Source organism: Microdochium trichocladiopsis (genome assembly GCF_020744255.1).
Source record: "Microdochium trichocladiopsis strain MPI-CAGE-CH-0230 chromosome Unknown B0I36scaffold_12, whole genome shotgun sequence".
Taxonomy (NCBI): Eukaryota; Fungi; Ascomycota; class Sordariomycetes; order Xylariales; family Microdochiaceae; genus Microdochium; species Microdochium trichocladiopsis.
Window position 1 is genome coordinate 183473 of NW_025763555.1, and position 26345 is coordinate 209817.

Below are 26345 nucleotides of genomic sequence, written 5' to 3' on the forward strand. Positions count from 1 at the left end.
CACGCTCAACAAGCATCTGAGCATTTCAGGGCGTCGCTGTCGTTGCTTATGCTGATATGCTCATGACATTGGTCCCCAAGTTCACACCCCAAACCTTTGCTGCCGCAGTGGTTGATATCTGAACAAGTCGATGACATGGTGGTAAACATTAGTCTTACGGCACACAGAATAACGTGGAAAAGGGCTCCGGTCCTCGCGGCGCACGAGAGTACGCTTCAGCTCCCCCAGGGGAGGCCTAGCTAGTCCACGATCGCGCAAGCCTCATCTCCACGGGGCCAGAGAGACGCTTGAAATCTTCTAGGCGGCTCTCCTCCGCCCCTGCCTGCCTCGTCTCAACCGCCCCTCCTCTCAACCCCATGCCCATCTGTATCATCCGGATGGCCCGTTCCGCCGCATCCGTCAACAGCACGGCAGTACTATCAATGGCGTCACGCAAGCTCCGCGGCCCATCGAGGATGCTCGTAAAAGCGGCAATCCCGTCGTCGTACACGCCATCGGCGCCCGCCCCGATGGTGCCCGCCAGCGCGACAACCGCGGCGCCGTGCTTGCGGGCCCGCCGCGCAATCTCGACGGTCAGCTTGCCCTGCGCGGACTGTGCGTCGAGACAACCCTCCGCAGTAACGACGAGGTCCCATTTCTTCTGCTGGGCTTTCAAGGGATCGAGGGACTGAGAAGCCGCTGGAGGTGAAAAGAGCTGGCTCACGCCAAAGTACTCGTCGATGGCGTCCTCCCTGGGCCGGAGGCGGCCGCCGAGGAGGAGCATCGCAGTGCCCAGACCGCCCGATGCGCCGCTGCCGGGGCGTGTGCCGATGTTGTGGTGCTCAACAGGTGACAGGCGCTCAGCCACGCTGGCGAGCTTGTCGAGGGCCCTGGACAGGAGCTTGACCTGCGCTGGAGAAGCACCTTTCTGGGGCCCGTAGACACGTGCCACGCCGCGCGGGCCGGTGAGGATGTTTTTGATGTTGCACACTGCTTCGATGTGTACTTTGGTGGCTGTTTGAGAAGAGTATGGCGGTCAGTCTGGAAAGGTTTGCGGAAAGCACTTCATGATCAGGAGGTAAACTGACCGGAGTCTCTGAGGCGGGGATGGAGCCCGCTCATGTCAATCTCCTCGAGGCCCAGCAGACTCGCTCCTCCAGCAGCTCGGGGCAATTCCTTACCCTGAGAATCAAGGAGTCTCGCACCAAGAGCCTGCAGCATGCCTGCGCCGCCGTCAGACGTTCCCGAGTCTCCGCAGCCGACGATGATCCTGTCGCACCCCTCGTCCAGTGCGGCCGCGATCAGCTCGCCGACGCCGTATGTTGTGGTCAGTGTGGGATCGCGACAGGTGGCCGGGACGAGAGATAATCCTGCGGCGGCGGCCATGTCGAGAATCCCAATCTTTTGAGTCTTATCCAGGTCTGACGCCACTGCAGCCCGTGCTTTAGTGTCAAGCGTCACAATGCCATAGTGCGAGAGGACTGGCTTCCCAACTGGCCCAGTAACGAGGACCTCACGGATCCCATCAGTGATATTCAGCTTGGTGCCAGTGACTGCACTGGCATTACGCATGGCGGCCACGAGAGCACGACAGAAGCCTTCTCCGCCGTCGTGCAGCGGCAACTTGCGGATCTCGGCGACCGAGGGATCGGGCAGCACACGCCGGATGCCGGCTTCAATGCAGTCCGCGACTTCGTCCGGACCGAGGCTCTCCTTGAAGCCTGACGGAGCAACGAGGATGCGGAGCTTTGGAGGCGCAGTGGCGGACTTGGGACGGTCGGGCGTGGATGGCGGTGGGGAGAGAGTCAGAGGGCTTGCTACGCCAGGCTGTGGACTCTGCGCGCGCAGCCGGATTGTGGGCATCGTCTTCATGGTCGTGGAGGTCATGGCTGCGGTCATTTTGCTCTGTCTATCAGATGATACCACGATGAGAGCAAATATGAATTAAAAGCGAGTGAGGTATGGTAGAGACTGTCCGGTAAAGCGAGTGATGTTCAGTAGTGGAGCGAAGGGAGGATGATGTAATGGCTTGCCGTAAGAACGCCACCAGGACTGAGGGCTGGCAGGAGTTGATATAGACGTTGTTTGGATTGGCGTAGATATGATCCAAGTCATGGTGCCGAAGCATCTCGTGGCGGTGTTGGTCGGTCACGGAGGAGCTCACTGGCATGCTCTTCAGCGAGGACGTCCTATTTTCAGAACATCCTCTCCTCGTGCCGTGATGTCTGATCGCCGAACTGTCATGACCCGCAAAGACTCACGCATCCATCTGGAAAAGTGATTGCTAGCCAAGCGCATCGTCCCTGCCCAGCACACAGCACGGCCACAGCACTTCTCGTTAATGCACAGGTCCGCAGGGCTGTGAAACCTCGCCCAGCTCTAAGGTATGCCCTATCCCCAATCCTGCCACGAAGCACGCGACCACTGGGGCAGTCCTCCACCCCCTTGGCTCAAAATAGCATCACCAGGTGGCCAGGAAAATTACAAGTCCATGATGCTGCTCATCCCTACCCTCAAGACTTCAGTGCGGGCGTGCCGCCTGGCATACGTATTGCCGGTGCTGACGAGTTCTTTTTTACTGCAAGAGTCGCGTGACTTTCTGCTAGCAATGTGCCAAATCTTGGCGACCATTCGCTGTCTCTCCACAGCCATCTTCAACTAGCTGAGCGTCGATCTCTTGTACTCTTGGCTCGTTAAGAACACGACACGCAGGCCAAGGCAATTGTGGATTCTTGTTGGTGGCCTGCTCCAATCGCAAGTTCCATTTGGAGCGTCGATCGAGTTGAACAAAGTTGGTGTGTAACAAATCAAAGTTGCGGGCTAGTGTCGTGGCACCATCTGCCAATGTTCTGCCAATGCTTGGCTGGCAACAGGCGATTGGAAGGTACTGACTTCCCAAGACGCCAGCGACTCTTGCACAGCCCCGCCGGTAGACGCGGTTGGAGAGGCTCGGCTTTTGGGGGAACGCGGCTTTACAAGGGTCTCTGGAACCAGGCCTGAAGGCACCTGCGTCGCCTCGCAGAGCGTCTGGATCAGGCAGCGAGGCTGGCTGTTAGCTGCTGCTTTTCGGCAGGAAAGCAGACTGTTACTGATGTCGGCGGCGTCTCTGTTACGATAGGCGCAGACGTCTAAGCCGCTCTTGGTGTTCGTGTAATGTCTTCCCGGTGTCTGTACCTGCAGAAGGTGAGTGGCGCACAGCCACAGTGTCATTGCCAGCACAAATCGGCCATGCATAGCGCGATTACCTTTCGCCACTTGCAGAAGATACTCTGACGATAAGAATACAATTCGGCTGGTCATTGCCTTCAGTAGTAGGAATGAGAGACACCAGACGCTCTCGTTTCATATATTGCTTGTACTCACACTCGCTTGTCACATAATGCCACATTTTCTCCCCGTGAAGCTCGGAGGAAAGATCAGGAAGTCAACAGACTGTGCGGAAAAACGGGAATGCAGTCTGCCGTCGTTCGATTTTGAGACCAGGCCGCCCTTCGAGGCGGCATTTGACGTGGAATCTCTGTACAGGATACGCTACAGTTGCGATTCCCAAGAGCCACTTGCGCCCAGTGCAGATTCTGCTTCACAATTCAGTGATGACCAGAATAACCCATTGGTGGTAAGCGATCAAAGAGCAGCCAAGACCGAAGAATCATCAAGAGAGCTAACTGGTACCTCCTAGCTGACATGGAGCGGTCCGGACGACCCCCAGCACCCTCTCAACTGGTCCCGCTCACGCAAATGGGTCGCCACAATTCTAGTCTCGTGCTTCACATTCATCTCGCCCTTCTCATCGACGATGGTCACACCTGCACTACCACAAATGAGCAGCGATCTGGGTGTCCCCGAGAACGAATCTTTCACGCGGGTCTTGTTCATGACCATATTCCTGCTCGGATACGCGCAGGGCCCCTTTGTGCTGGCACCGCTGTCTGAGATCTTTGGAAGGGTTTGTGTCCTCCAGTATGCAAATTTGGTGTACCTGGTATTCAATACCGCATGCGGCTTTGCGCAGACTAGGGATCAGATGTTGGTTTTTCGATTCTTGAGTGGCATCGGTGGAAGTGCACCACAGGCAGTGAGTTCGCATTTCTGGCTAACAACGCGTTATGAGACTAATCCTTATCTAGCTCTGCAACGGTGTTCTGGCAGACGTCTGGCGCAAGGAGGAGCGCGGTCTGGGACAGTCCATCTACGGGACGCTAACGTCCATCGGACCATGCGTCGCTCCTATTGTCGGTGCTTATGTCTCTCGCTCAACGTCTTGGCGGTGGTGAGTTCAACTCTGCACTACTTCTCAAGTGTGGTTATGGAGATGTGGCTAATCATCCCAAAGGATATTTTGGGCAACCTCGCTCTTCGATGTTCTTGTCCAGCTTCTGGCGCTCCTGTTTCTCCGCGAGACATATGCCCCTGCAATACTCGCAAAGAAAGCCAAGGCATTGCGCAAGGAGACTGGCAATAAGCACATTCGCACCGAGTACGACACGCCCGAAAAGACGTTCGGGGCGATTCTGAGGCGACGCCTGACGCTGCCGTTCATTATGCTGTTCACACACCCCGCTGTACAGTTTCCGTCATTATATAGAGCGGTGCTTTACGGGGTCATGTACCTGGTGTAAGTCCATTACTTTGGAGTTGACACAATCTCAGCGACTGACGTGGATGATCAACAGGCTCTCAACCTATGATTGGATATGGACGGAGGAGTATCGCCTCGACGCGGGCACCGGGAGCTTACACTATCTCGCCTTGTGCATTGGTTTCTTGGTGGGCCTGCAGATCAGTCACCCTCTCATGGACGGCGTAAGTGCTCTGTCGAGTATCTGCCAGTACTTCCCCACAGAGCTGCAAGACTTATACTTCTTCTGTGAACAGCTCTACGCCAAGCTGAAAGCCCACCATAACACCCCGGACGGCAAGCCCGAGTACCGCGCCCCGCCAATGGTCCTCGGCGGCCTGCTCGCCCCCGTCGGCCTGTTCTTGTTCGGCTGGGCCGCACACACGCACCAGCACTGGATCGTGCCGGACATGGGCGCCGCAGTGTTCTGCTGTGGCCTCATCATCGCGTTCCAGAGCTCGCAGGCGTACATTACCGATGCGTATGGGGCTGGCCACGCCGCGAGCGCGTCGGCGGTGGGCGCGTTCTTGAGGACGATGTGCGGATTCGGGTTCCCGCTCTTCGCACCGAGGATGTATGAGAGTTTAGGGCTTGGGTGGGGCAATAGCATGCTTGGGTTCGTGACGCTGGCATTGGGAGTGCCGTGTCCGCTGTTATTGTGGGTGTTTGGTCACAAGTTGAGGGAGTGGAGCACCAGAGGCCTGTGAAGATGATTGAAGAAGCAGAGCTACTCGCGAGGCAATTATATTGTGGTGCAGACCTCAAGGCTGCTTGCCATCAACGAGAAGCAACAACAATCTCGCCTTGAAACCAGACAGTGCCCGGCGTCGTGAACTATTGACGGTTGACAAGAACTCATATTGCCATTTAACGATTCCCTTCCACCAGATCACAGAATAAAGAATCAATGTTCAAGCTCGCCGTTGCACACACATTGCAAGAAAGTCAGCATGCATGACTAATCGGCAAAGGTAGAATAAGCCAACAGTCTCTCCATGTGTTCAATATCCAATCGGGACGGCAGGTTGACTAACCTGTATAAGCACTAACTTGAAGCGGAGAGCTTACCACGGCTGGGATCTGTCCTTGGGCGGCTCTTAAAGCGATGAATCGGCTCGACCGCTCACCAAGCGTTTCGTCAAAGCTTCTCAAAACTTCCTCAAAGACTTCGTATTATCACCTCCGAGTACACAGAGCACAACAATAACATGGTTGCGCCAGATATCTTCCGGCGATTGGGCCTACTGACAGCCGCCGCCCCCCTCGCGCTTGGCCTCAACGCCGTCCTTCGCCCAAATGCAGCCCTCGAGGTGCTAGGCTACAAAATACCGCTGACGTCACCATCGCCAGCGACGCCAACGAAAGGCTCTGGAGTGGTGGCTACGCCGCAGCTTGCGGCTCAGCACGTGGCCCAATTCTACGGCGCGCGCAACTTGCTCTTTGCCACACTTACCCTCCTTGTTGCACTCTCGCCTCACGACGGTGGCGACAACACATTGCTGGCAAAGTTCTGGGTGGCAAACTCAAGCCTGGCTTTCGTCGATGGACTCATCAGCAGAGCCAGGCTCGGTGCAGGGAAGCAGTGGGCTCACTGGGGTTTTATTCCGCTTGGGCTTGGATTAAGCTTGGGGCTGATGGGCTACTTTTGAGGGACAAGGATTGTGCGGTGTTCTGGTAATGACAGGGCTGGGGTGCAGGGTTCGCGATGATTTGGAGGACTCGGCAAGTAGGACCCGCTTCGTTAACTGGGAGCAGATTGGAGGAGAAATAGAGAAAAAGTATTCCGGCCATATGCATTTCTGTACGAACAAGAACCACATCATTCTTGTCTGGAAAGCAAAGACTAACTGCACGGTCCACATGATATCAAAGCTCCTCCTTGTCGACATATTGATTCTCCTCGTCGAAACCTTCCCTAAGCTTCATGGACCAGTAGAGCAGCTCTTCGTCCATATCGCTGGGACGCTTTCCCTTGCCAGCGCCCAGAGGCGCCCTTCGATCTTGGCCGCCTTCTCATTGTGGCCGTTGCAGACTAGAACACTGGAGCTTCATCCACGACAACACAAACAGACTCGAGACGTGGCGTGTGAGATAGAATCGAAGAGCCGGCAAACAAGTTGAGAAGGAAGTATTACAAACTTTTTGATACAAGATGCCCCGGGAACTACCTGCGAGAAGCGCTATGTACGTTGTTCCTCCACGCCCCTTTGTTACGGGCAATTACTACACGGGCATGAAGAATTGCTACCCGGGCATGACTCTTACACGGGCATGACCTTTTGCAGCCTCTGATTGGTCCATCCCTTTTTGTTAGTGCATCTAGATTCTGCCAACGCTCCCCTTGTACCTCGGGATTAGCTCTCCACCACGACGATCGACGAGACATATGGAAGCTATTCACTAGCTAGCTACTACACCAATTACCTCTTGTCGCATGTCAAGCCTACTGATAATGATTGTTCGTGAAAGATACCATATTTGTCAAGGTCACAGGGCTCCAGGCGTGGTGTGTTAGGCCCCCTGCTGAGACCAACACTCAAACACACGCTGTATCAGGAATATCCAATAGCCTCATCTTCCAAGGCATCTGCATCACAAAGCAGGTCATTCCTTTGTGCTGAAATTGGTCCCCTCTTTCCTTCTTTCATAGTCAAATCAACTGCCCCTTTAACCATGTTCTCATCCGTGCGTGCGACACTCTTCCTGTCGCGATCAAGGCCGTCATTATGTCCCAGCCCGACTCTCGATCTAGCTCAGCAAGCAACCAACGACTACGAAGCTATCAATTACGTCCTCGAAAACGACAGCGGCAGAACCAATCTGAGAGTTCAAGACCACCTTCGTCTAATAGCACAGGGACGAGCATTGGCCCACACTATGGCGTGGGAGACGACGAGGCACTCTATAATGCTTTCGCCTCGTACGCAGAGACCTTCACGACCGCTCCACGCCCCCATGGATCGCGTGGGCTGAACGAGCCACCATGGGAGCTGCGATTCGATCATGAGATTCACCTATCGAATGATTTCCCAACCCGAGGAAGACGGTCGCAACGAGTAAGAATGCCTATACCAGGCCCGGAAATCGACCAGCCACCAGCCTGCTCTCCACAACAATCAGCACAAGAACAATTCTCTCCAACAAGACCCCAGTTTCAGTCCGCCCTTAGGCTAGTGCGCGAGGTGATTGGGACAGATCGAAGACTTACCATCGAGCTCGTCCGGTCATACGAACGAGTCCGCCAATGGCGCGAGATATGGGGCTACTCGCCGCTCAGTTCAACTGCATTCGAATCATCTCCGCCATACTCGCCTCCCCGAGAAAGGCACTCTCCGCCTATCGCCTCGCCGCCCTCGCCCGACCACCCCTTGTCGCCTGTCCCTGACCCGATCCCGAACCCACCTATCCCAGGCGACCCAGCGCCGTCAGCCGAAGTCCTGTTCGAGCGGGTGAATACTTTCGCGAAGGCTAATGGCTTCGGTATTGTTCGACGAAATGCCTACTCATATAAGGGTCGGAAGATCCGGTACTCTTTCCAATGCGATCGATTCGGAGAACCACGCCCCTCAGAGAGTACCGGTATTCGGCAACGGAAGTCTCGAAAGTGTGGTTGTAAATGGATGGTCATTGCCGAAGCACTGGAGGAGGGTAGATGGCTTCTACGACACCACGATAATTCCGAGCATAGCCAGCATAACCACGGGGCCAGTATCAAACCATCCGCCCATCCCTCCCACAGACGACTCACTACACCTATCAGGGCAACAGTCAAATCGACAAGCCGTCGGGTCGGAATTCGGGCCCGTGACGTACGCGGGATCGTCCTGGAGCAGCATCCCGAGTCATCCTTTACACGAAAGGATATCTATAACGCCAGGTCTCGTATCAGCCGAGACAAGTTGAGCGGCCACACTCCTACTGCAGCACTGATCAAGCTGTTCGACGAGATGGAGATTCCCTATCTTGTTAAGTGGGCGGATGATGAGCCAAACCGCCTCGTCGGTCTTGTCTGGACCTTTCCGTACTGCCTCCAGATGTGGAAGCGGTTTCCTGAGGTCATCAGCTTCGACAACACAGTAATATCGACGTGTTGACACTGTCAATTCGTTGGATTACACGGCTGTCGGCGATTAATTTGATGTTGATGTTCAATCATGACAAATTGTCTCAAGATTCTTCTTCGCAACATCAAAGAGAGCCATACGCCCGTCAGCATCAAATGGCTTCTATGTCTTGTGGCTATCACCATAATCGGGCTCCACTATCTCGGCCCTCGGCCTGGTCCACTTCCAAGAGAAGCGACCGGTGCTATTGAGGAGAATCAAGAGTGACATCTCCTTGGGGCTAGCGGACCATCGATGCAATGTTCCATTCTCTCCAAAACCTCCTGTTCAGTATGCAAATCAGCTGCTCCCATCGATCGATATCTTGAGGCGTTTTAGCAAGCGTTTGATAATTAAGGCTTGCGAGTCCTACGAGTGAGCCCTACCTCCACGTCCTTCATATCTTCAGCCGCGAAGCCAAGCAATCCTAGGGGCTGCCGCTGTCTATAAAGATGGTAGACGCCAGTCCCACGCCTTGACGGTTGAATATGCGGCCGTCAAGTCGCTATTAAGCCGTCAGAAACGGGCCTGCCCAGCTTAAGTAACATCGGGACATCTACATCCTGATCTCCGACATGGGACACACCTGCGGCATTGCTCGACTTAGAGCTTAGCATGGGTGGAGATCAGGTTTTGCGATATAAAAGGGTAACCACTCGCTGTCTGGCACCCTGTATTTGAAAAAAGTACCAATGATGGATTCCGCGGCCTGGGGTACCGCGACCATACTTGATGCTCCTGCCCCCACGAGGACATCACCATCAATGAATGCAGGAGATCCGCGTCCTTCATTACTAGCTTCTGCTGTTACGTGCGTGCTGAGATCATAGACCTGCCGTGAGGTTGATCGATCAGGGACCGACTCGTTCCACTCTATGGGTTGGGTGTGATCACGGGATTGATTAAGACTTCCAGCGCTGTCGCGTTCCTGTTAGACGGCTTGTGTAGTCTTGGTCGCGTATTCCCTTCGTGACTCTCGGACAGGTCATGCACGTGGGGTAAAACAACGACGTGCAGATTAGATAAGCAGTAATCGATAAGGGTCCATATCAGGAAACAGGCACCGATTGATGGTTCCCAATGTTAGGTGCGAAGCAACTGACAGCCAGTCAGGGATCGAGCGACCACCAGGAAATTTCTATGAAAACCTGGCATGGAGGAAAGGTGCAATTTGCTATGGAGGTTCCTAAGCCAGATAGTCGTGACTTTTCATCAGACTCAATCTAGGGTTCTAATCGTACACTTGACCCAGTCACTGAATTGCACCGGAGCGGTATCTTCTGTGAAAGCCACGACACCCGATCGAGAGAGTACTACATGTACGGAGGTAATATTCCTTAGGGCGTTGTACCTATCACATCTTCAACCCGTAACCACCCGGTTAATTTGGTTGACTCAGGACGCCGGATTGGGACGCTACGTGGACGACCTCCAGCGACTGTGCGGGTGGCTTCACTACTTACCGAATCAGGAAGGAAGGACAACTTATGCCCCGTGCTTGAACGAAGAGAAAGCTGAGGGGTTAGTCGCACTGCCACAGCTTGCCCGGCGACGGCACTTTGGGTGCGCTGAATAAAATTGCCTTCCTAGGTCTAAGTGTGGCTCGACGACCTCAGAAAACTTAAACCGTAGCCTTAGCTTCGTTCTACTAGAGAGTTGGGAATGTGAACCCCAGAGGGGGGCAGCTACGAGATGTGTGAGGTAGGGTCGACGGACGGCGAAGGGCAACTCATTTTTGTCGGTGATCATTCCTTCCTTGTTAGGCATAGGCCCCACTTCTGACAGAACCCCGCCTGGGAATCTGAAACGCCAATAAGGCATACGACCTCGTCCCGACTGCGCTCCGACCTGGTCCCGTGACTTGCATGACGTTATAGCTGATGTTCTTCTTGTCGGTCCTTGCTCGGATGATTTCGGCGTCCCCTGCAAGCAAGCCGCACCGGTAGTGTAGCTGTCAGTAAGATGACCGGACAGCCGTACCGGTAGATACACTTCAGCTCCGTAAGCCGCTTTCGATAGCTAGCGTCCATAATAATCGTATGGCACTCGTCGACAAAGAACCGCTTGAGCAGACCCCGGCTTCGCAGCCAGTCCGTATAAGTCGAGAACTCTGTGCTATTGACCTGATCTGCACTGACGAAGACGAGCCGTGACACCCGCGGCTTCTCCTCTCGCCCGGTTGCCTGTGCTGGCTGCCACTGCTGAGAGTCTAGCCCGAGACCAGCTGCACGTCTGACCAGATCGCTAATTAGTGCCACAAATGGTACTATGACGATGCTGATGCCTGCGTTCACGCCGCTCATGTATGCTGTCAACGAAGGGCATACAAAGGCGGTGCGGCTACTAATAGAAAGAGGTGCTGATATCAACTTTCGTGGTAACGTGGGAACACCATTAGCTTGTGCCTCTGAAAACGGATTCGCAGATCTTGTGCAGCTACTGCTTCACAAGGGCGCCGAGGTAGATTACCCGGATCGGGCCGGCCGGACGCCACTCTCATGGGCGTCTAGCAATCCGCACGACGAGGTATTGCTGCTACTGCTCAACAACGGCGCTGAGGTTGATCGTGCAGATGAGACCGGTCGGACACCGATCTCATGGGCTGCCGGCATGGGATGCGAGCGGAATGTGATGCTGCTGCTCGATAGAGACGCCAGAATTGACGAAAGAGACTCCATTGGTCGGACACCGCTCGCATGGGCTGTCTACAACAGGGCCGAAGCCGTCGTGCGGCTGCTGCTAGACAGTGGCGCAGAGCCCGACAGTAAAGACATTCATGGTCGGACGCCGATATCATTAGCTGCCGAAAAGGGATACATTAGCATTATAGATCTGCTGCTAGCGAGAGGCGTTCAGGTGGATAGCCGAGATAATGATGGAAGACTCCATTGCCATGGGCGACATCTTGGGGGCGTGACGACGTTATGCAGAAACTGCTAGATACCATAGTAGCGGCGCCGACATTGATAACCGCGACGAGGATGGTCGTACGCTAATAGACTTGGCCAGGATAAGTAGAAAAAGCAGCACAGCTTCGCATTGCGGCTTAGCTCCGTGCGGCAAGTATAAGCCCGATTGATTGAATATAGTAGGGAAGCTATGGAGACGAATAAAGAATTGATAATAACCAGCAAGACGAGATGTTGAAAGTACGTCTTTATCCGGGCCGCTGTCGCTTCGCGGGGCGTCCAGGTAAGCCCACCTCACTTCCTTCTGTCCCAAGAGTCTCTAACAGCTCGGGGTATTGCTGCCAACATCGAGGCTGTGTACACGAATGGCCAATAGCCTCGCCCCATTGTTCTTGAACGTTAGTAGAGTTCCCCTCTGAAAAGCTTGACGCATTCCACAATCGTGTGACTTCATTAATGAAAAATCGCCCATCGGTTGCGACTTCTGAGATGCCAATGTCGAGACGTACGCCATCCTTAAGTGAGGCAAGACCAGGTTCAAAATCGGCAAGCCTAAAAAGAATGGCAAACCACAGAGAGGCGAACTGCTTCAGTTCATGATACTTGCGCTTTTGAGCGTGCTCATCCCCAACTCCTTCCCTAAATATTTCGTGACTGAATGGACTCTGATTCATATCCGAGAATTGAACCTTGCCGGCAGAAGTGGTTGGTCTGGTGATGGTGATACTAATGATCTTACCTGGGGGAATGAGACCGTCTATAGCCTCTCGAGATAGATCACGCACCATACAGACCCGAAGTTCGCCAAATTTGACTAATGAGTCGACATACTCTTGGTGGAAGAGATGGTTCCTGGGCTGAATATCGGCATCCCATTTGTTCCCAGGGATTCGGCACTTCAGTCCCTTGCGATTGCTGACTTTAACAAGCTTGACTCCCTCTCCACAGCTGCTATGTGTCGGCTTGATAACCATGCGGCCACCATGAGAGGGTGGCAGCTTACACGTCGCCGATAGCCCACCATCGCACGTTATGGGTCGGTATGCGAGCCAGCTCATTCCTTGGCCGTCGAATTTTGCGGCCCACTCGTCGAGGATTCTAAGATCGCCAACTTTGCTTGCCTGGAATGTTGCCTCCTCCGTGGTAGGATATGCTTTAATAAAAGCATTGTTGTCCATAAACAGTTTCATATATTCGCAATATTCATCGAAAGAGGGCCCTTCCGGCACCAGGATGGGCGTTGACATGCATCCGAGAAGAACGAGCTTCTTCCTCTCAGATGTGGCATCGGCAAGCTGTTCGCGAAGGTCTCGGAACAAGTCTGCACTCCATGTTAAAGTCGCCGACATCGTAAGGCATGGGTTCTTGATGGTTGCCGAGATCGCCATGATCAACGGCTCATAGACCCATACGGTCTCGTCATCGTCATGTTCTTGGTGTTTGAAATGCGGCTCGACATTTACTAGATCGAGAGCAGACGACTTTAGCCTCTTCCCCTCCTGAGACATCGGAACACCTAATGGTATAGCGGAGTCAGATCGACCCTCCTCAACCAGGGGGCCAAATGGGACTCCGAGCCAGATCATATCGACTGGAAGGAGTTTTGGCTCCGGACGAGCGGTAAGCTGGTGGTTGTGGCTGATCGTGGTTGAATATTGTATGCGGACCACCTCAAGCGAATCTGAGAGCGGAGGAAACTTGTCGACCACTCGTTGTGCGCTCCACGCAACGGGACATTGTTTATATCCGCAGACATAGAATCGGGTCCTCTCCCTCTTCTCCTTCGTTCTGGCCTTGTATCCATGTCGGCTGGCAAACACTGACACGATCCGTTCTAAATCTTCGAATGAAGGAAATGTCCAACCGCATGGTGGGGCGCCGTCACTTTTATAGTCGATCTTAGCCCGGCCCAGGGCAAAATACTTCATAGCCTCCATAGGCAGTGATAACACGGAGAATGAAGACGCAAAGATGATTGAGAGACGTCGCTTTGGCCAAAAGGGGGTTCGCGAAATGCGGGGCGCTGGGGAAGTTTTCCACGGGCGTGGAAATTTCTCCACAGGCGTGGAAGCTTTTCCACAGCCGTGCCTAAAGTCGCGTGAGTAGCGGTCCCAACCACCCCAACACCGCATTTAAGATTACTGTACTACAAACAAACCGCTCCAGCTGGGCGAGACGAAGGGTGGAGTCAGATGCTGGGGTCTAGCCGACAGAACGTAAACAAACAATTGGCTTGGCGTCCGTTCGCTTTCTAACGGGATCAACGGGGACCTGGGCCAGATACGTAATAGCACCGCGAAAAATGGCAGACAGGTTCGAAAAACCTTAGAAATAAAGACGTGCCATCATGATCATCATCCTTCCGATTGGGCTTGGCATAATCGTGCACGATGCGTGCTGCGCGATGGCCTATCAAAGACCTGACGAATGTTAAGCCGCGTTGCCCCACCCCACTTGCCACTTTAGGGAGGAGGAGCTGGCAGGACATGGTGGATGTTGTACACATGCGACAGAGCCGCCCCCGCCCCAGTGCTGAAACAGGACTCCACCACAACAGCGGTGAGCTCCCTCGGTATTCGGTCACGGGGCATCCCACAAGCTCAGCACGTCGGACTGGCTGGGCTTGTGGGCCGTCGTCTTCGGCCCAAAAGAAAAACAAAAAAACAATTATCTACGGCTTGTTCGGGGTGGGACATCGGCCACAGCGCACCAGGCGGAACGCCGCTCCGCGTCCCTGCTGCAGGAGAGGACGTGGTTCGACGCGGACTTAAACTTGCATGAACAGAGGGGCAACAATATGTAGGAAGTTGTATTACATACCAAGTGGGAAGAGCGCCTGGTAGCGGCTTACTCCTTGCCGCCAGATGGTAGGGGAGGCAATTAGCTAAGCTTCGTCTCGCTAGATCAGGTCACACATATTGCTGGCTGAGACAAGCAAGGTTCGGGCAAATTCTTGACAGGAAGTGTAACTAAACGAGAGATACATTGACCAGCTTTATGTACCCATGCTGGATGCCAGTTTGAACGCCGTATATTGCGGCCATTGTTGATGGGCATGTTGTCTGACAACTTCGGACCGAGTTGGGAACAAGGGACGGCTACGGAAACCCGTGCTTGTACGTACAAGCCCATCGCAACACTCAGATCAAGTCGCATGACAATGCATCAAAGAATGGCAGACTTATAGCAGGAAATCTAGCGTACGTAGGGCCAATAAAAAGAGTCAAAGAGTCTAATGAAGGTGCTTGCGCACCATAGTTAGCGGCCAACCCTACACCGTGAGTAGTACCTTAGTGATTTAGATTGTGGCAACCTATTGGGACGCTATCGAGCGCCATCGAGCGCCATCGAGCGCCATCGAGCGCCGATCTTGCTTTTAGTACACCGTTCTCGGTGCCTTCTGCAGGGTCAATTGCTGAACTTTGAAGGTAAAATCGCCAGAGCAAGCACTCCCAATACCACTCCAAATATCTCCACCACCTCGTCAACCCTATGACTGCATCGTATACGAAGCTGAGAACTTCCTTGCGAGTTCTCCGCTGGGGAAATTCGCCTTTTGGAAAAGAGATTTCAGAGTGTCAATGATTTGGATATTCTCTGCTCCATGACAGGTCTTGGTCCGGATAATCACCTTGGAGAAGTCCGATAGATAGCACATAATAGCTTCGAAGTCTAAACTGTCGCCGAAAGCTTAAAGACGGCTTCGCCTCATTAACGGCTTAGTATAGATGTTTCCGCCAAGTATCAAAATCACGGACCCTACAAACTTACCTGAACCTCGCCTCTTCTCCACGTACCTGAATTTCACCTCGCAGGTAGCGCGTCGCAGGTCAGCACAGGGGGGCCCCGCGCACGGCCCTTGACTATAGCTCCGCCCCCGGTACTGGAGCGCACTACCGCCTGGAATGATGGGCAGGACGCCTCCGCGCACGGGGTGGGTAAATCCCTACTTCGAAGACCTGATTCACTAACCGCTCTTGCTAACGACAGCTCGCGTAGTCCTATATAATATTCTTAAGTGTGATAGACTGACGGATCTACTGCGGCCAGGACACCAGTAGGAAAGAAGGCTTCTCTAGGCGGCTTTATACTATATATCAAGGAGTGCTTGATGCCTCGCTGGAAGTATCTTCACCAAAACGTGACTTGAGTCCGAGCCTGTCCTACATGACAGGTTGGTTGTGCTATTCCAAGCTCATCGCGATCTCATGCTTGATAGCTTGCTTCCACTCTGGTGGGTGCTGCTTAGGCCCTAGCGTGTTACGACACCCTGGGCCCTGCCGTCGACGATATAGGTAGTGGAAGGGGCCCATCGTCTCCTCTGCCCAGTACTGATAAGTCCTGTAACCCTGGCGTAGCTGGTAGTTGGGGTACGGCGCGTGGACGAGCACCCACTCAAGTTGTGGCAGCTTAGCCTCGGCACTGGCGAGCAATGAACCTAGGTCGTGGCTCAGATCATGTTGAGGTACTGGGTTATAGAAGCGAGGGTTAGGGATACTCGTCCAAAAGTATCGCAGGCTGGGGGGTAGGTAGTCCCCTAGATCCGCGAAGTCTGGTGGGATGTATGCTTTGTCGTGATCTCCGGGGTAAGCCCCGACGCCGTCCTTAGGGCGCTCAAAGTATGTCAGCCTCGACATGGGTGCACTGAGCCACTCGAGTTTGATGTTTGCCGCCCGTAGGTTACCTAGCACCCCGCTGTCTCGTTCCTCAAACTGGCCGGCCGCTGTCTTGTATAGCTGGAGCTCGAAGCGGCGTAGTCCGGTCCCGTATGTCCTGATCGCCTCGCCGAGCGGACCGAAGTCGATCCTAGCGCGGGGATACTCGTCGTACGCATCCGCATCCCCAGGATCCACGTCTACGACAAGGCTCCTCAGGTCAGAGCCGAGTTCCCTCAGGACGAGATCGCGGATCACTAGACTACTGCTCTTAGAGTTTCGCGGCGTGCCCGGGAAAGCAGCCGATCTGAGCTCGAGGTGCTGGATATGAGGCGCAATCGGCCAGGGTCGGGATGGTGCCCCTGGGTTAGATGGTGCCGAGCTTCCTCTGCCCCAGCTGAGATACGACGTGTAGCAGCTCACGAGGCCTTGGAACGAAAGAAATGCCGAGACTGCAGCATTGCTCACGGTCCCAATATCGTTCTCCATAGGAGTAAGCTCAAGCGTATGGAGACGCGAGAGGGGAGAAGGTAGTCGTGCCTGCAGGCCTCGATCGGCCGTGCCGAGAGCACGTCCACAGAAGGAGAAGAATCGTGCAAGGAGTGAACCGTGGCTATCTGCAACGACGCGCAACGATGCAAACTCGACCTGGTCTGCTAGGGTGAGTGACCAGATGGCGAGGAGGTCATAGGAGAGTACATAGTGCCCTCGATATCTGGAAACATCGACACTATGGGGCCAGGTTGTTGTGACTTCTCTCGCTTCGACGATCAGGCTGTCGAGAAAGGTACAGAAGCTGGTCGAGTAGGTCTGCTGAATCTGTGACTGGATCGCCGGGTCCTCGAAGGCTTCGAGGAGGCGCGCTACAGGTAAGGGTGTTCCCTTCAGCACCAAGTGACGGACAATCTGGATTTCATCCGGGCGGCGGCGCAGGTAGGTAAATTCCTGGCTAGAGCTGAACTGGTATCCATCGCAGAGAGGATCAGTCTGCGTGAACTGGAGTGTTTGATAGATGAGTGGCTGAGCGACAGTTCGAAAATGAGACGAAACTAAGCAAAGCCAGCTTATCTGTCGCGAGTCCGCACCGCGATCAGCGTTGACCATGCACAGCTGCTCGATAGTGAGCAGAGTGTGAGCGAAGATCTGAAGTAAGAGTTCATCGGGTAATCGTTCGATATGTGCGGATGACTCCGTAGCCACTGAACCATCGGCCCCCATGACAAGAGTTGTTACTTGGGACGAGAGTAAGTAAGGTGGAGAAGCGGCGGCATGCTGGATTGCTCCTAGGTTGTGAGAGGGCTGAGATATAGCCGTTTGGACCAGGACCCCTCTCTCTGCAGCCAACGAAGCTTTACTGTATCCCCCTCCTTGCCCCCCTGTCCCACCCCGCAACCAAGCAATCTATAAGCAAGTAAGACATACAAGCAAGTAAGCCACACAAGCAGTTAAGCTACACAACCAAGTATTCTCCTGCTCTATAGTAGTGTTACAGGCGACCTCTTTCTACCGTTGCGCCTACTAGGCGAATATAAGCCTTCCCAAGCTATTTATGGCTTAGCCGCTGCTTGGCCAGCCCTGTCATCTGAGTACAGTTCTACTGCCTCTGCCGTCTCTGCTGTCTCTGCCGAACCCTACGAAGCGCTTGTTTTTAGGTTATAATTCTGCAACTGATTAAATTACTATTTAAATTCAGCTCGCTCATATTATCTCTCCTACCTCCGTACATACTGTAACCTCTGCCTCCTGTGTTAGCTACTCTGGACAGCTTATCTTAAGTAAGTATTACACGACTCGGGCAATTACCCCTCGTTTCCAGCCCGCCTCCGTGGCGTCGGGTCAAATCTGCTTTTCCTACTTCATATCCCTGCCCATGCCTGTCTCGGTTATCGTCTGCTAGTGCTCTCGGCCCCTCCTGTCTTCTGTAACTTACCCGGCCCGCTTACATTCTACTGGCTGACTGTAGGTATATAACCCTGCCTATGCACCTCGTACAGCTTATACCATGTCCGCTAAGTTGCAAGTGGCTTCGCCGCAGCCTTGATAGTCCTGTCTCGAAGCCTCTTGCTTCTTCCTATGTATTCCCTCAATTCTGGCATTAATTCCACGGCTGGTACAATCATCCTTCGATTTCTGCCCACTCCGCCAGTCGGCCACTCTGCTATACACGCACCCCAGAGCAGCAGTGAAGCGGGGCGCCAACCTTCGCCTGTGATTCTGGCATACACCTACCACTCTGCCGTATACCTGCCACTCTGCCAGTCTGCCATTTCTGCCATGTGCGTACCCCAGATCAGCAGTGAAGCGCCGTGGCAACCTTCACCTGTGATTTCACCGTACACCTGCCAACCTGCCCCTCTGCCACTCTGCTATTCCGCCACTTCCGCTAGCCTACCACCTCCGCCAGCCTGCCACTTCGTGACCCTATATGTCCAAATAAGCAGCCAGTCTCCCAGAACAAAAAGACCCGTGGTCAAGCGGTACGACGCTGCTGGCAATTGCCTGGCAGAATCCCCGGTTCAACTCCGGGCCGGGTCACTTGCATGCTTTCAGTTTCATTCTGCTGCCGCGGCGTGAAGCTCGGGGCTTGATCTCTCTCTTTTGCCTCCTTATACGCCGTCTCCTTATAAGCGGAGTCCTCGGTTCGACTCCGGGTTGTAGCGACGACCGTGCTTTACTCTCTGCTTTATATAACGTTAACTTAAGTTATACAAATAGCGTAATGAAACTTTGATTCTACTATCTCTACTATCCTTCTAAACTACTCTTACTCTAGAGTATCTTCTCCCTCAATATCGCTCTTAACTATCCAGTACTGAGCACGCGAGTGTACCCCGAAGCTCTGTAACTGTACAGTGCTATATATATCGTCGGGTACCACGTCAAACTGTATCCCCTTCCAATGCGTCGCTCTCCAGTGCTTACGTATGTTCTTATTGGAAATTGTTAGGAAGCGGCAACCTGTACAGTTAAACCCTCTCAAGATCGGTAAATAGCCCAATGGTGAAGTATTGTCGTCCGGGACCGGAATGCTAAACGGATCGACAAGCGTAGGTTGGAAACAAATTCTGCGAATGTCCTGTAGCTCATCTCCCTTCATACTGTGTCTGCCCCGGAAATGTACAACAGTACCGTTACCTGGTTTAATTCCCAGCCGGCAGAGGAGACAGATAGTAACGTTGCGGGTCGTGTCGATATAAACCAGTTTATCAACCGGTTGAATTGGTGGACGGGTTGGTGGACGGATCATCGCTCGTACTGTCGCTTCAGTCTCAATATTGTCTTCGTTTGTTCCTAGGTCTTGGTCTTGCAAACCCTCCAGCTGAGGGAAGTCCTGCTGCTTACTAACAAGCGGTCGTAGCTCGTCGTACGACGAGCGGGTGTTTGGGAGCATTCGTCGACTCGGTTGATGTAAGAACTCGTGCCAGCGAAAGGACGCCCACTCATAGATGCGGATAAGGGCTGGCTGAAGTTGCGAAGGGAAAGCTCCGTCGAGTCCGTATGTAGTTGCGCGCTGAATAGGGCGATGGCTGCTCTGCCCGGCAAAGACGGCATTGATGCTCGCATTCGGGCCAAGGTCGTCATACCGGTTGAATGGCATAGCAATCTCGATGACGTGCTTCTCGGTAATACCAATAGCGATTTGTCGGTATATCTGAGGATTAACACAGGTATCCCAGCAGACGGATGTCGCCTTCTTAAAGATAGCCGCGAGCTTTGACGCGTCCCAAGGTTTTGATCTGTCTACTCCCGAGCTGAAGAGTAGGGGCAGCGAGACAATATGCCCTGATAACGATCTCTGGCTGGAGACCGGCTCTTTACCAAGCGTTGTAAGGAAAGGACGGATGTAGACAAGGTATCGAAATATAACCCGGCCGACTCGGAGAGGAAGGAAGCGTACAACGTTGAATTCTCAATTGGTTGAACGCTTTGCTTTGTGATGCCGTGTGAGCGTCATGACTGAGCCATTGTGGATGTATAGTCCGCGTTCGCCGAAAGCGCTGTTCTGGTATGTAAGGCTGAAGAGCTCCGATGACCGACCAGTCTGGCCGCTTGTCGTATGGAAACAACCTGCAAGGAACTCGAGCAGCCTCTCTGCTGTCTTCTGGTAGCGGGCGACTGCGGTAGCTTTCCATGTCCCGTGGCTCTCGTCGAACAGTCCGGAATACGGAGTGCAGGCCTGTTTAAGTAGCTGGGCATAGGCGTGGGACAGTTTGTTATGCGGGTGGCTGATGAAACTGAACCCATCTTTCGCATTAACGAGGTCGTCTTTGACTCTCTCAAGATGAACGTTCACCTAGAGACCAAGCATGAGCTGCTCGCAGAGCTCCTCTGCGTGCCCGATGAAGTGCTCTGATAACTGTCGGAAGGTGTCTATAGTGATGGTAAATGAGTCCCCGTAATTATAATACCGTTTAGAGATCGTCGCTCCAGTGGAGAAAGAATAACGGGGTGTCTGTCCTAGCGATCACTCTTCCGTAGTCACGAAGGCTTAGCATCTCGGTCAGGGGCGTCATCGACTTAGTAAGCATATACCTATGCCGTACTGTATCGAGCCGCTCGAATTGCCGATGTTGCGGTTGCCGGGGAATCCCGATATGCTTATATGCTCGAAGAGGTAGGGTATATTCTAGGAAGAGAAGTCGCTGGTTGTAGATTAAGGCTGAAAGGAATAGTGGATAAAGCTTTACTGTGCGAAAGCCTCTACCGTCCGGGTTAATGCTAAGAATACCACTGAAGTACACGAGATGGGTTGAGCTGGGATAGCCGTCGGCGAAGTCTTCGGTACAGAATGTAATACACAGCTTGAATAGCAATTCGAGAAGCTGGCTCAGTGCTGGGCTGAGGACGATCACTTGATTCTGCAGTGTACTTGCGTCTTGGACCTTGTCTGTTGTCTCGCTTTGTCCGTCGCTGAGCTCCTCGTCGTCCTAGTAGTTCTCGTAGTCCTCGTCATCCTCGTCGTCCTCGTCGTTCTCGCCGTCTTCGTCGTTCTCGTCGTCTTCGTCGTCCCGACGTATCTTAGTGGTATCTCGTTGGGAGTCCGACTTAGTGTCTTGCCGATAGGAGTTAAACGAGCGTTTTCTCGACAGACGTTTGGCTAAGGGTTTTGAGACGGACTGTTTCTGTTCCCTATTACTGGGTGTTGGAGTAGGCCGTTCTTCCTTAGCTGTCGGCCGCAGCTGACGAGCGGGCTTTCCAGCTAGGATCCACCGAAGGAGCTGTTCCTCGTTCCAAGCTTCGTGGGACCAGATAGTACCAAGTAGCTGCTGCTGCTCCGAATTAAATCGGACGGGGAGAAGGTCTTGTCGTTGGAAGCTTGGTAGGCGGTAGGTACGGAAGATGAAGGCGATGAAACGCTGGAAGGTCTTGAGATACTTCTGTCGGCTCGATCTTGCCGATACTAGCGTAAATGGCTTGGGATAGATCTTGTCTGGGTGGAGGCTTCGGAACCAGCAGAGGACTGCACGAGAAGTTTCGCGGGCTGTCTGCTCACAGCGAAAAAGTACCCAGTCGACCATAGTAACGAGCCCGGATATCTTTATCTCGTCTGCTCGAATACTAATGTAGGGAGTGGTTGTAGGATATAGTCCTCTTCCAAGGTGAAGGAGTCTTATGGGTGGATTGCAGGGTATAGCTGTGAGGGCCTTCAGCACTGCACAGTTGGCGCCCTCGAAGATCTGCTGCCATCCCGTCCGGTCTAGCCATGGCTTGCTCTGAGAGATAGCAGTCAGTCTACCGTTTGGGTCTTTCCTTGTCGAATCGTACCCCGAGAAAACAGGTCGTTCGGGCGTCTCGGGGGGGGTTTGTTTTGCTACGCAAGCCGTACTTTCTGAAATCGCTGACCCGGCCCTCGTCCAGCGCGCGGCTGCTGCTGTCAAACGTCCCGCCGCCCGACACGGACGACGACTTTGTAAACGGGTTCCGGCTGCTGCTCCCGCCGTTCCTGTGCCGGTGGTGGTGGTGGTGGTGGTAGTGGTACATGGCGACGGCCTGCTGGGCCAGCGACATGGTGGGCCTCGCGGCTTGATGATGATGCTGCGTGCTGCTGCTGCCGCCGACGTCGGCGGAGGAGGAGCTCGAGTAGTAGCACCCCGTACCGGGCAGGCACTCGTGCAGGCACTGCGGCATCCGGCGCGCGAGGACCGCGTGGCTGGGGTGCTGCTGCTTGTTGTTGTTGTTGCCGCTGCTGTTGCCGCCGTTCGAGGACTGGCCTCCGGGGCCGACGAGCTCCGAGTCGGGCGAGATCGGAATGCAGCCTTTGGCGTACGCGCTGGTCGCGGACGGCGTGAGGATGGGCGTCCTGTCCTTGTGTGTGACCCAGAAGACCACGATGGCGGAGAAGGCGACTGTTTTTTTTGATCGGGTTAGACGCATTGAAAGAAGGGAGCATTGCTTTATGCTGCATCAGAGCATCGAGGGGAATTGTACTTTTGCCCACCACAACGGCCGAGAGGAAAACATAACTTACTGTCCACGTTGCAGCACATCAGGCACACCCACCCGGGCTCGCCGTCGAGTGCCATTAAAACGGACAGATTTCTGCAAGGGGAAGAAGGAAAAAAACGTTAACGGTCTTTGCCCAATATTATCATGACTTGCTCGTCTGTCAAGAAACACCTTGTGCGCGCGCGGCGCATCGTTTGTTTTCTCGGTTTCCGCAAGGAACCGTCGAGCTCGATCGCGTAGGACTCTGGTGGCGAATAAGGGGGGCTGGTGTGGATGAAGAGACTCACACGATGCTAGATATGGTCGTCGCCACCGCGCCGATGAATGTCCGGGACGCAACTGTGCGAAGGCGCTCGTTGGCGGCGTTGCGCTGAATGTGTCGAACTTTGCGCAAGTCTGTTTTTTTCCCCCAGAGCGCGTCATGGAGGGGTTTGTTAGTCCTTTGCTAGATTCGTGCAATAGTACCGTGCTCTTTCCATACGGATGATCAGCTACTAGGTTGGGAGCGGATCGTTGTGACACGTACTTTTAAGTGGCATGAGGAACAAAATGGTGAGGTAGACCTATGAAGAGTAGATTCCAATATTAGTATCACATCGTGATCGTGGCAGCCTGGCCGCCTGCAGCTAAAGGTGGCGTCTGACTAAAGCAAGGCCACACGTACGTTGACGAGCAGGTCAAAGCTGATGAGCGGAATCATGGCGACGCGCTGCATGCCAATGACGCATTCGCCGTTATGCTGGCGGGTGATGCGGCTGTGAACGGAGAGACGAAGACAACAAAGTCAGTTGATTGCCTCTTAGGTACGTTTCTAGAAAACAAGGAGGTGCACCAGTGGACTCACAATATGAAGTTGAGAATCGAGACGACAACGTAGATGCCTGTTCAAATCTACACGTCAGCACTTGACGCAAGCAAGCATTCGAGCGTACGTGCTAGCCCAGTCAGCTAGTCGAGGTACACGGGACGCGTACCGAGCATGCCGAACAGGTTGAATATGTACAGCTTGGACTTGAGACGCCCAGTTGGCACTGAGCTTTGACGGATAATGTACTGCGAGTAACCCGTCAGTGTCAGGAGGATTGTATCTCGAGAGCCGTAGCGGACTGCGAAAGTTTCAAGGCGCGTGGAGAAGGAGTCGGGCAGTGGTTCGATGGTACTTACTGCTTTTTCAACCAGGAAAATGTATATCAACTGCCGTGGCGCAAGTTGTCAGCAAAGCGACCGGGCCACTCTTCTCGGTTGATTCTCGTTACTCACGATCTATTCGAAGACTCTGTCAGTTCTGCTGTTCCCAGCCTTGTCTCGATGCTAACAAGAGAAACTTACCTTGGTTGTAACATAGCCTGTGGAGCATTGCAAGATCTCACAGTCAGCTGATATGATCAAGGGCCGCGATATGTAATGCGGGTAAAGTAGAGCAGGAAGCGCTGGGACTAGACTCACAGACGAGGCAGAGCAGGATCCCGCCCTGGCATATCCCGAAGCTCGCGCCAAGGCCCACGCCAAACTTGAGTATCGCCGTTACGAAGACAAACAGCCACGAATCAAGAAAGATCGCGAACACGACTGTGATCGGAGATGAGCTCAGTCAGTCTTTTTTTCCCTCGAGTTCACGGACCGATTCTTTCAGCCCAACTTGAGACCGGGAAGGGGGGGTATGTCGGGAAATGTACTCCATGCGACAGGCGGCAGCGTGCGCCAATCTGTGACTCGCAGGACTCTTTGCGCTGTGTTGGTGGAACAAACAGTTCTAACGTCAGCACTTCTGGGGTTGTCTCGCACAGACCATTCATTGCCCATGCTTCGAGGGGGGGCGAGAACAAGAAAACGCACTGGTCAAGGTCGATAATATTGTTGCGGTGAGGACCGTGACGATGACGCTCGAGATGCTGCCAGCCAGTGGCTCTGTGGCGTCCTGAACCACTCGACTGAGCAGGACGTCGGCGGTGGCGGGCGTGCTGAGAGCCATCGCGGCGGCCCAGTGAAGCCTGGAGCAGAAGTGATGCCCTCCTCTTTCTTGATCGTCAGTCCCGCTTTTTGCCCTGTGCGGCTAAGCAAGCGGCCGTGGTCTTGGTCAACAACTGCGAGGCGTTGTCGTGGTGATGCATGCGTTGCGGCTCGATGGGCGTGCTATGTAGTCGCGTCAGAGTCCCTGCCGTTGTCGTCTTCGTCGTCGTGGTCGGCGTGGTCGTAGCAGCCCAAGTCCTCGTTGCTGCAACATGAGGAAAGCCATGGGAAGAAGAAGGTCTCGGTGCCGCGACATGCCGTTGCAGCGAAGGATCCGGTCTGGCCGATTAGAGTTCGATCAGTTTGGAGCTAAAGAGGTCTCGAGCGCCTAGGGTGCTTTGGGATGACTGCCAGCAGCACTGCTCGCCCGTTGTGGGTAAGGCGCATGCCCTGCAGACGGCACGCCGGTAGGGATGGCAAGGCTGGAGAAACGGCCCCTGGCCATCACCCGACGGGCGAATACAGCCCTCGGGGATCGCCGCCCGAGTGTGATTAGGACCTTGCAGTAGTGTTGGAAGTGGTGCTCTTGCAAGTGAAGGGCTAGGAAGCGGGCAGACAGATGATGGTCAGCGGTTGCGTACTTGAACCTTGGTAATTCACAGCGCATAGACTGCTTCCTTGGACAGAAATAAGAAAATGGTCAACAGTGACATTCTAAACAAGTCGCCGCCCAGGCCCGACGCGGCAGACGCAAATGCTGGGAGACGCTCCGAGGAAGAGGGACCACGGACCCACTGACCCGTGCCTCCATGCATGGTGCGGGCGTTTTTTGCATAATCGCAGGCCCAGTGCGCTGGCACATCATCTTCACGCCAGATGCAGTTTCTCTTCAAGGTTTCTTGCATTCTGCTTGGCCAGTGTGCCCTGGCTTCGGACGAGTGGCCATCCAGCTCTAGACGGGGATCTGCCACCACCTACAAGATTAACCAAGGCGATGCAGGGGCCTGCATTACACCGCTTGGAAGCTGTGGCGGCCGCTACACCCCTTGGGCGTAAACTCTCTTACTGTGGTCACTGGTTCGCGATGGACCCACGCGCAACGACGAGGCGTTGGAAGATGTCACAGTGAATTACATACAAGAGAAAGCTACTAACCTGCATCGGGTAAATAAGCAAGATACCCGCTGCACGCCCCAATCAGACTCCGGATCGTCTGCGGAGACAACACCGACTCGCACGTCAAAAGGCGGAAAACTCTTCCGCGGGGAAGAGAAAGAAGCTGGTGAGCGATGCTGATGTCCCATCATAGATTTCCACTAGTAGCATTAGTGTGCCGTTGTAGGCACATGCGTGAATAAAAATTGCCATGTTGATTCCTCAGCCTTGTCTGTCCCCCCTAATCGCCACGCCGAGGAAGGGTATAAGATCGGAGCCCCGGATCTCGTCAATAGTGACGAGCGGCGCCTTGCATCGCCTCTGCCCGCTTCGGAGGTCAGATCGTCTTCCGTGCCGCGCATGACCGCTCCCGGACGCCGCGGGACGTTGTGAGATCATCTACAAAGAATCCACGCCCGGTAGACTAGACGAGGAAGAAAGAAAAAAAGGTACCACTTCATCGAGGCAAAGATAGGCTCTGGTGGCGCCCGATCTCTAGACGCCACGCCCACTCGTTTCCCCGTCGGGG

The 26345-nt window shown here is 54.0% G+C and overlaps 8 protein-coding genes and 1 non-coding gene across 9 annotated transcripts; 3 read left to right on the plus strand and 6 right to left on the minus strand.

Annotated features, from left to right (window-relative positions):
- Positions 1 to 29: 29 nt before the first annotated feature.
- Positions 30 to 1865, minus strand: B0I36DRAFT_41954 (glycerate kinase). Its single transcript, XM_046162133.1, has 2 exons — positions 1068 to 1865; positions 30 to 993 (listed from the first exon to the last, which is right to left on the minus strand). Exons 1-2 carry the CDS (start codon positions 1849 to 1851, stop codon positions 236 to 238), a joined length of 1542 nt encoding a protein of 513 aa, XP_046005682.1. The 5' UTR covers positions 1852 to 1865; the 3' UTR covers positions 30 to 235.
- A 716-nt stretch (positions 1866 to 2581) lies between these two features.
- B0I36DRAFT_354930 (uncharacterized protein) lies at positions 2582 to 3213 on the minus strand (the record flags this gene model as incomplete). The annotated part of the gene is made up of 2 exons (XM_046157369.1): positions 2582 to 3006; positions 3069 to 3213. 2 exons carry the CDS (start codon positions 3211 to 3213, stop codon positions 2582 to 2584), a joined length of 570 nt encoding a protein of 189 aa, XP_046005683.1.
- A 145-nt stretch (positions 3214 to 3358) lies between these two features.
- Positions 3359 to 5304, plus strand: B0I36DRAFT_377777 (MFS multidrug transporter; the record flags this gene model as incomplete). Its single annotated transcript, XM_046160592.1, has 6 exons — positions 3359 to 3595; positions 3659 to 4054; positions 4107 to 4249; positions 4313 to 4594; positions 4653 to 4782; positions 4855 to 5304. 6 exons carry the CDS (start codon positions 3359 to 3361, stop codon positions 5302 to 5304), a joined length of 1638 nt encoding a protein of 545 aa, XP_046005684.1.
- Positions 5305 to 5805: 501 nt separating this feature from the next.
- Positions 5806 to 6246, plus strand: B0I36DRAFT_354932 (uncharacterized protein; the record flags this gene model as incomplete). The annotated part of the gene is made up of 1 exon (XM_046157370.1): positions 5806 to 6246. One exon carries the CDS (start codon positions 5806 to 5808, stop codon positions 6244 to 6246), a length of 441 nt encoding a protein of 146 aa, XP_046005685.1.
- Positions 6247 to 15523: 9277 nt separating this feature from the next.
- On the minus strand, positions 15524 to 17569 carry B0I36DRAFT_336537 (uncharacterized protein). The gene has a single exon (XM_046155600.1). The coding sequence runs from the start codon at positions 17480 to 17482 to the stop codon at positions 15794 to 15796; it is 1689 nt and encodes a 562-aa protein (XP_046005686.1). The 5' UTR covers positions 17483 to 17569; the 3' UTR covers positions 15524 to 15793.
- A 1156-nt stretch (positions 17570 to 18725) lies between these two features.
- B0I36DRAFT_t185 lies at positions 18726 to 18799 on the plus strand. Its single transcript has one exon. It is a non-coding gene; the product is annotated as a tRNA-Cys (tRNA).
- A 177-nt stretch (positions 18800 to 18976) lies between these two features.
- B0I36DRAFT_336539 (uncharacterized protein) lies at positions 18977 to 20168 on the minus strand (the record flags this gene model as incomplete). Its single annotated transcript, XM_046155601.1, has 1 exon — positions 18977 to 20168. A coding segment is annotated over one exon (883 nt), but the record flags the coding sequence as incomplete, so codon positions are not given.
- A 969-nt stretch (positions 20169 to 21137) lies between these two features.
- Positions 21138 to 21994, minus strand: B0I36DRAFT_336541 (uncharacterized protein). The gene has a single exon (XM_046155602.1). The coding sequence runs from the start codon at positions 21781 to 21783 to the stop codon at positions 21193 to 21195; it is 591 nt and encodes a 196-aa protein (XP_046005688.1). The 5' UTR covers positions 21784 to 21994; the 3' UTR covers positions 21138 to 21192.
- A 573-nt stretch (positions 21995 to 22567) lies between these two features.
- On the minus strand, positions 22568 to 24683 carry B0I36DRAFT_254931 (uncharacterized protein; the record flags this gene model as incomplete). Its single annotated transcript, XM_046150849.1, has 12 exons — positions 22568 to 22611; positions 22734 to 22804; positions 22999 to 23107; positions 23238 to 23274; positions 23376 to 23466; positions 23556 to 23592; positions 23686 to 23764; positions 23876 to 23905; positions 24041 to 24057; positions 24158 to 24280; positions 24388 to 24441; positions 24548 to 24683. Coding segments are annotated over 12 exons (828 nt in total), but the record flags the coding sequence as incomplete, so codon positions are not given.
- Positions 24684 to 26345: the final 1662 nt, after the last annotated feature.

Bases quoted from the DNA above. Each gene is read 5' to 3' on its own strand.
- B0I36DRAFT_41954 (XM_046162133.1), bottom strand. From the start codon at position 1,851: ATGAAGACGATGCCCACAATCCGGCTGCGCGCGCAGAGTCCACAGCCT. The intron at 994-1,067 runs GTCAGTTTACCT...CTTCTCAAACAG, and splicing joins TCCCCGCCTCAGAGACTCCG to CCACCAAAGTACACATCGAA.
- B0I36DRAFT_336537 (XM_046155600.1), bottom strand. From the start codon at position 17,482: ATGGGGGCCGATGGTTCAGTGGCTACGGAGTCATCCGCACATATCGAA.
- B0I36DRAFT_336541 (XM_046155602.1), bottom strand. From the start codon at position 21,783: ATGGTCGACTGGGTACTTTTTCGCTGTGAGCAGACAGCCCGCGAAACT.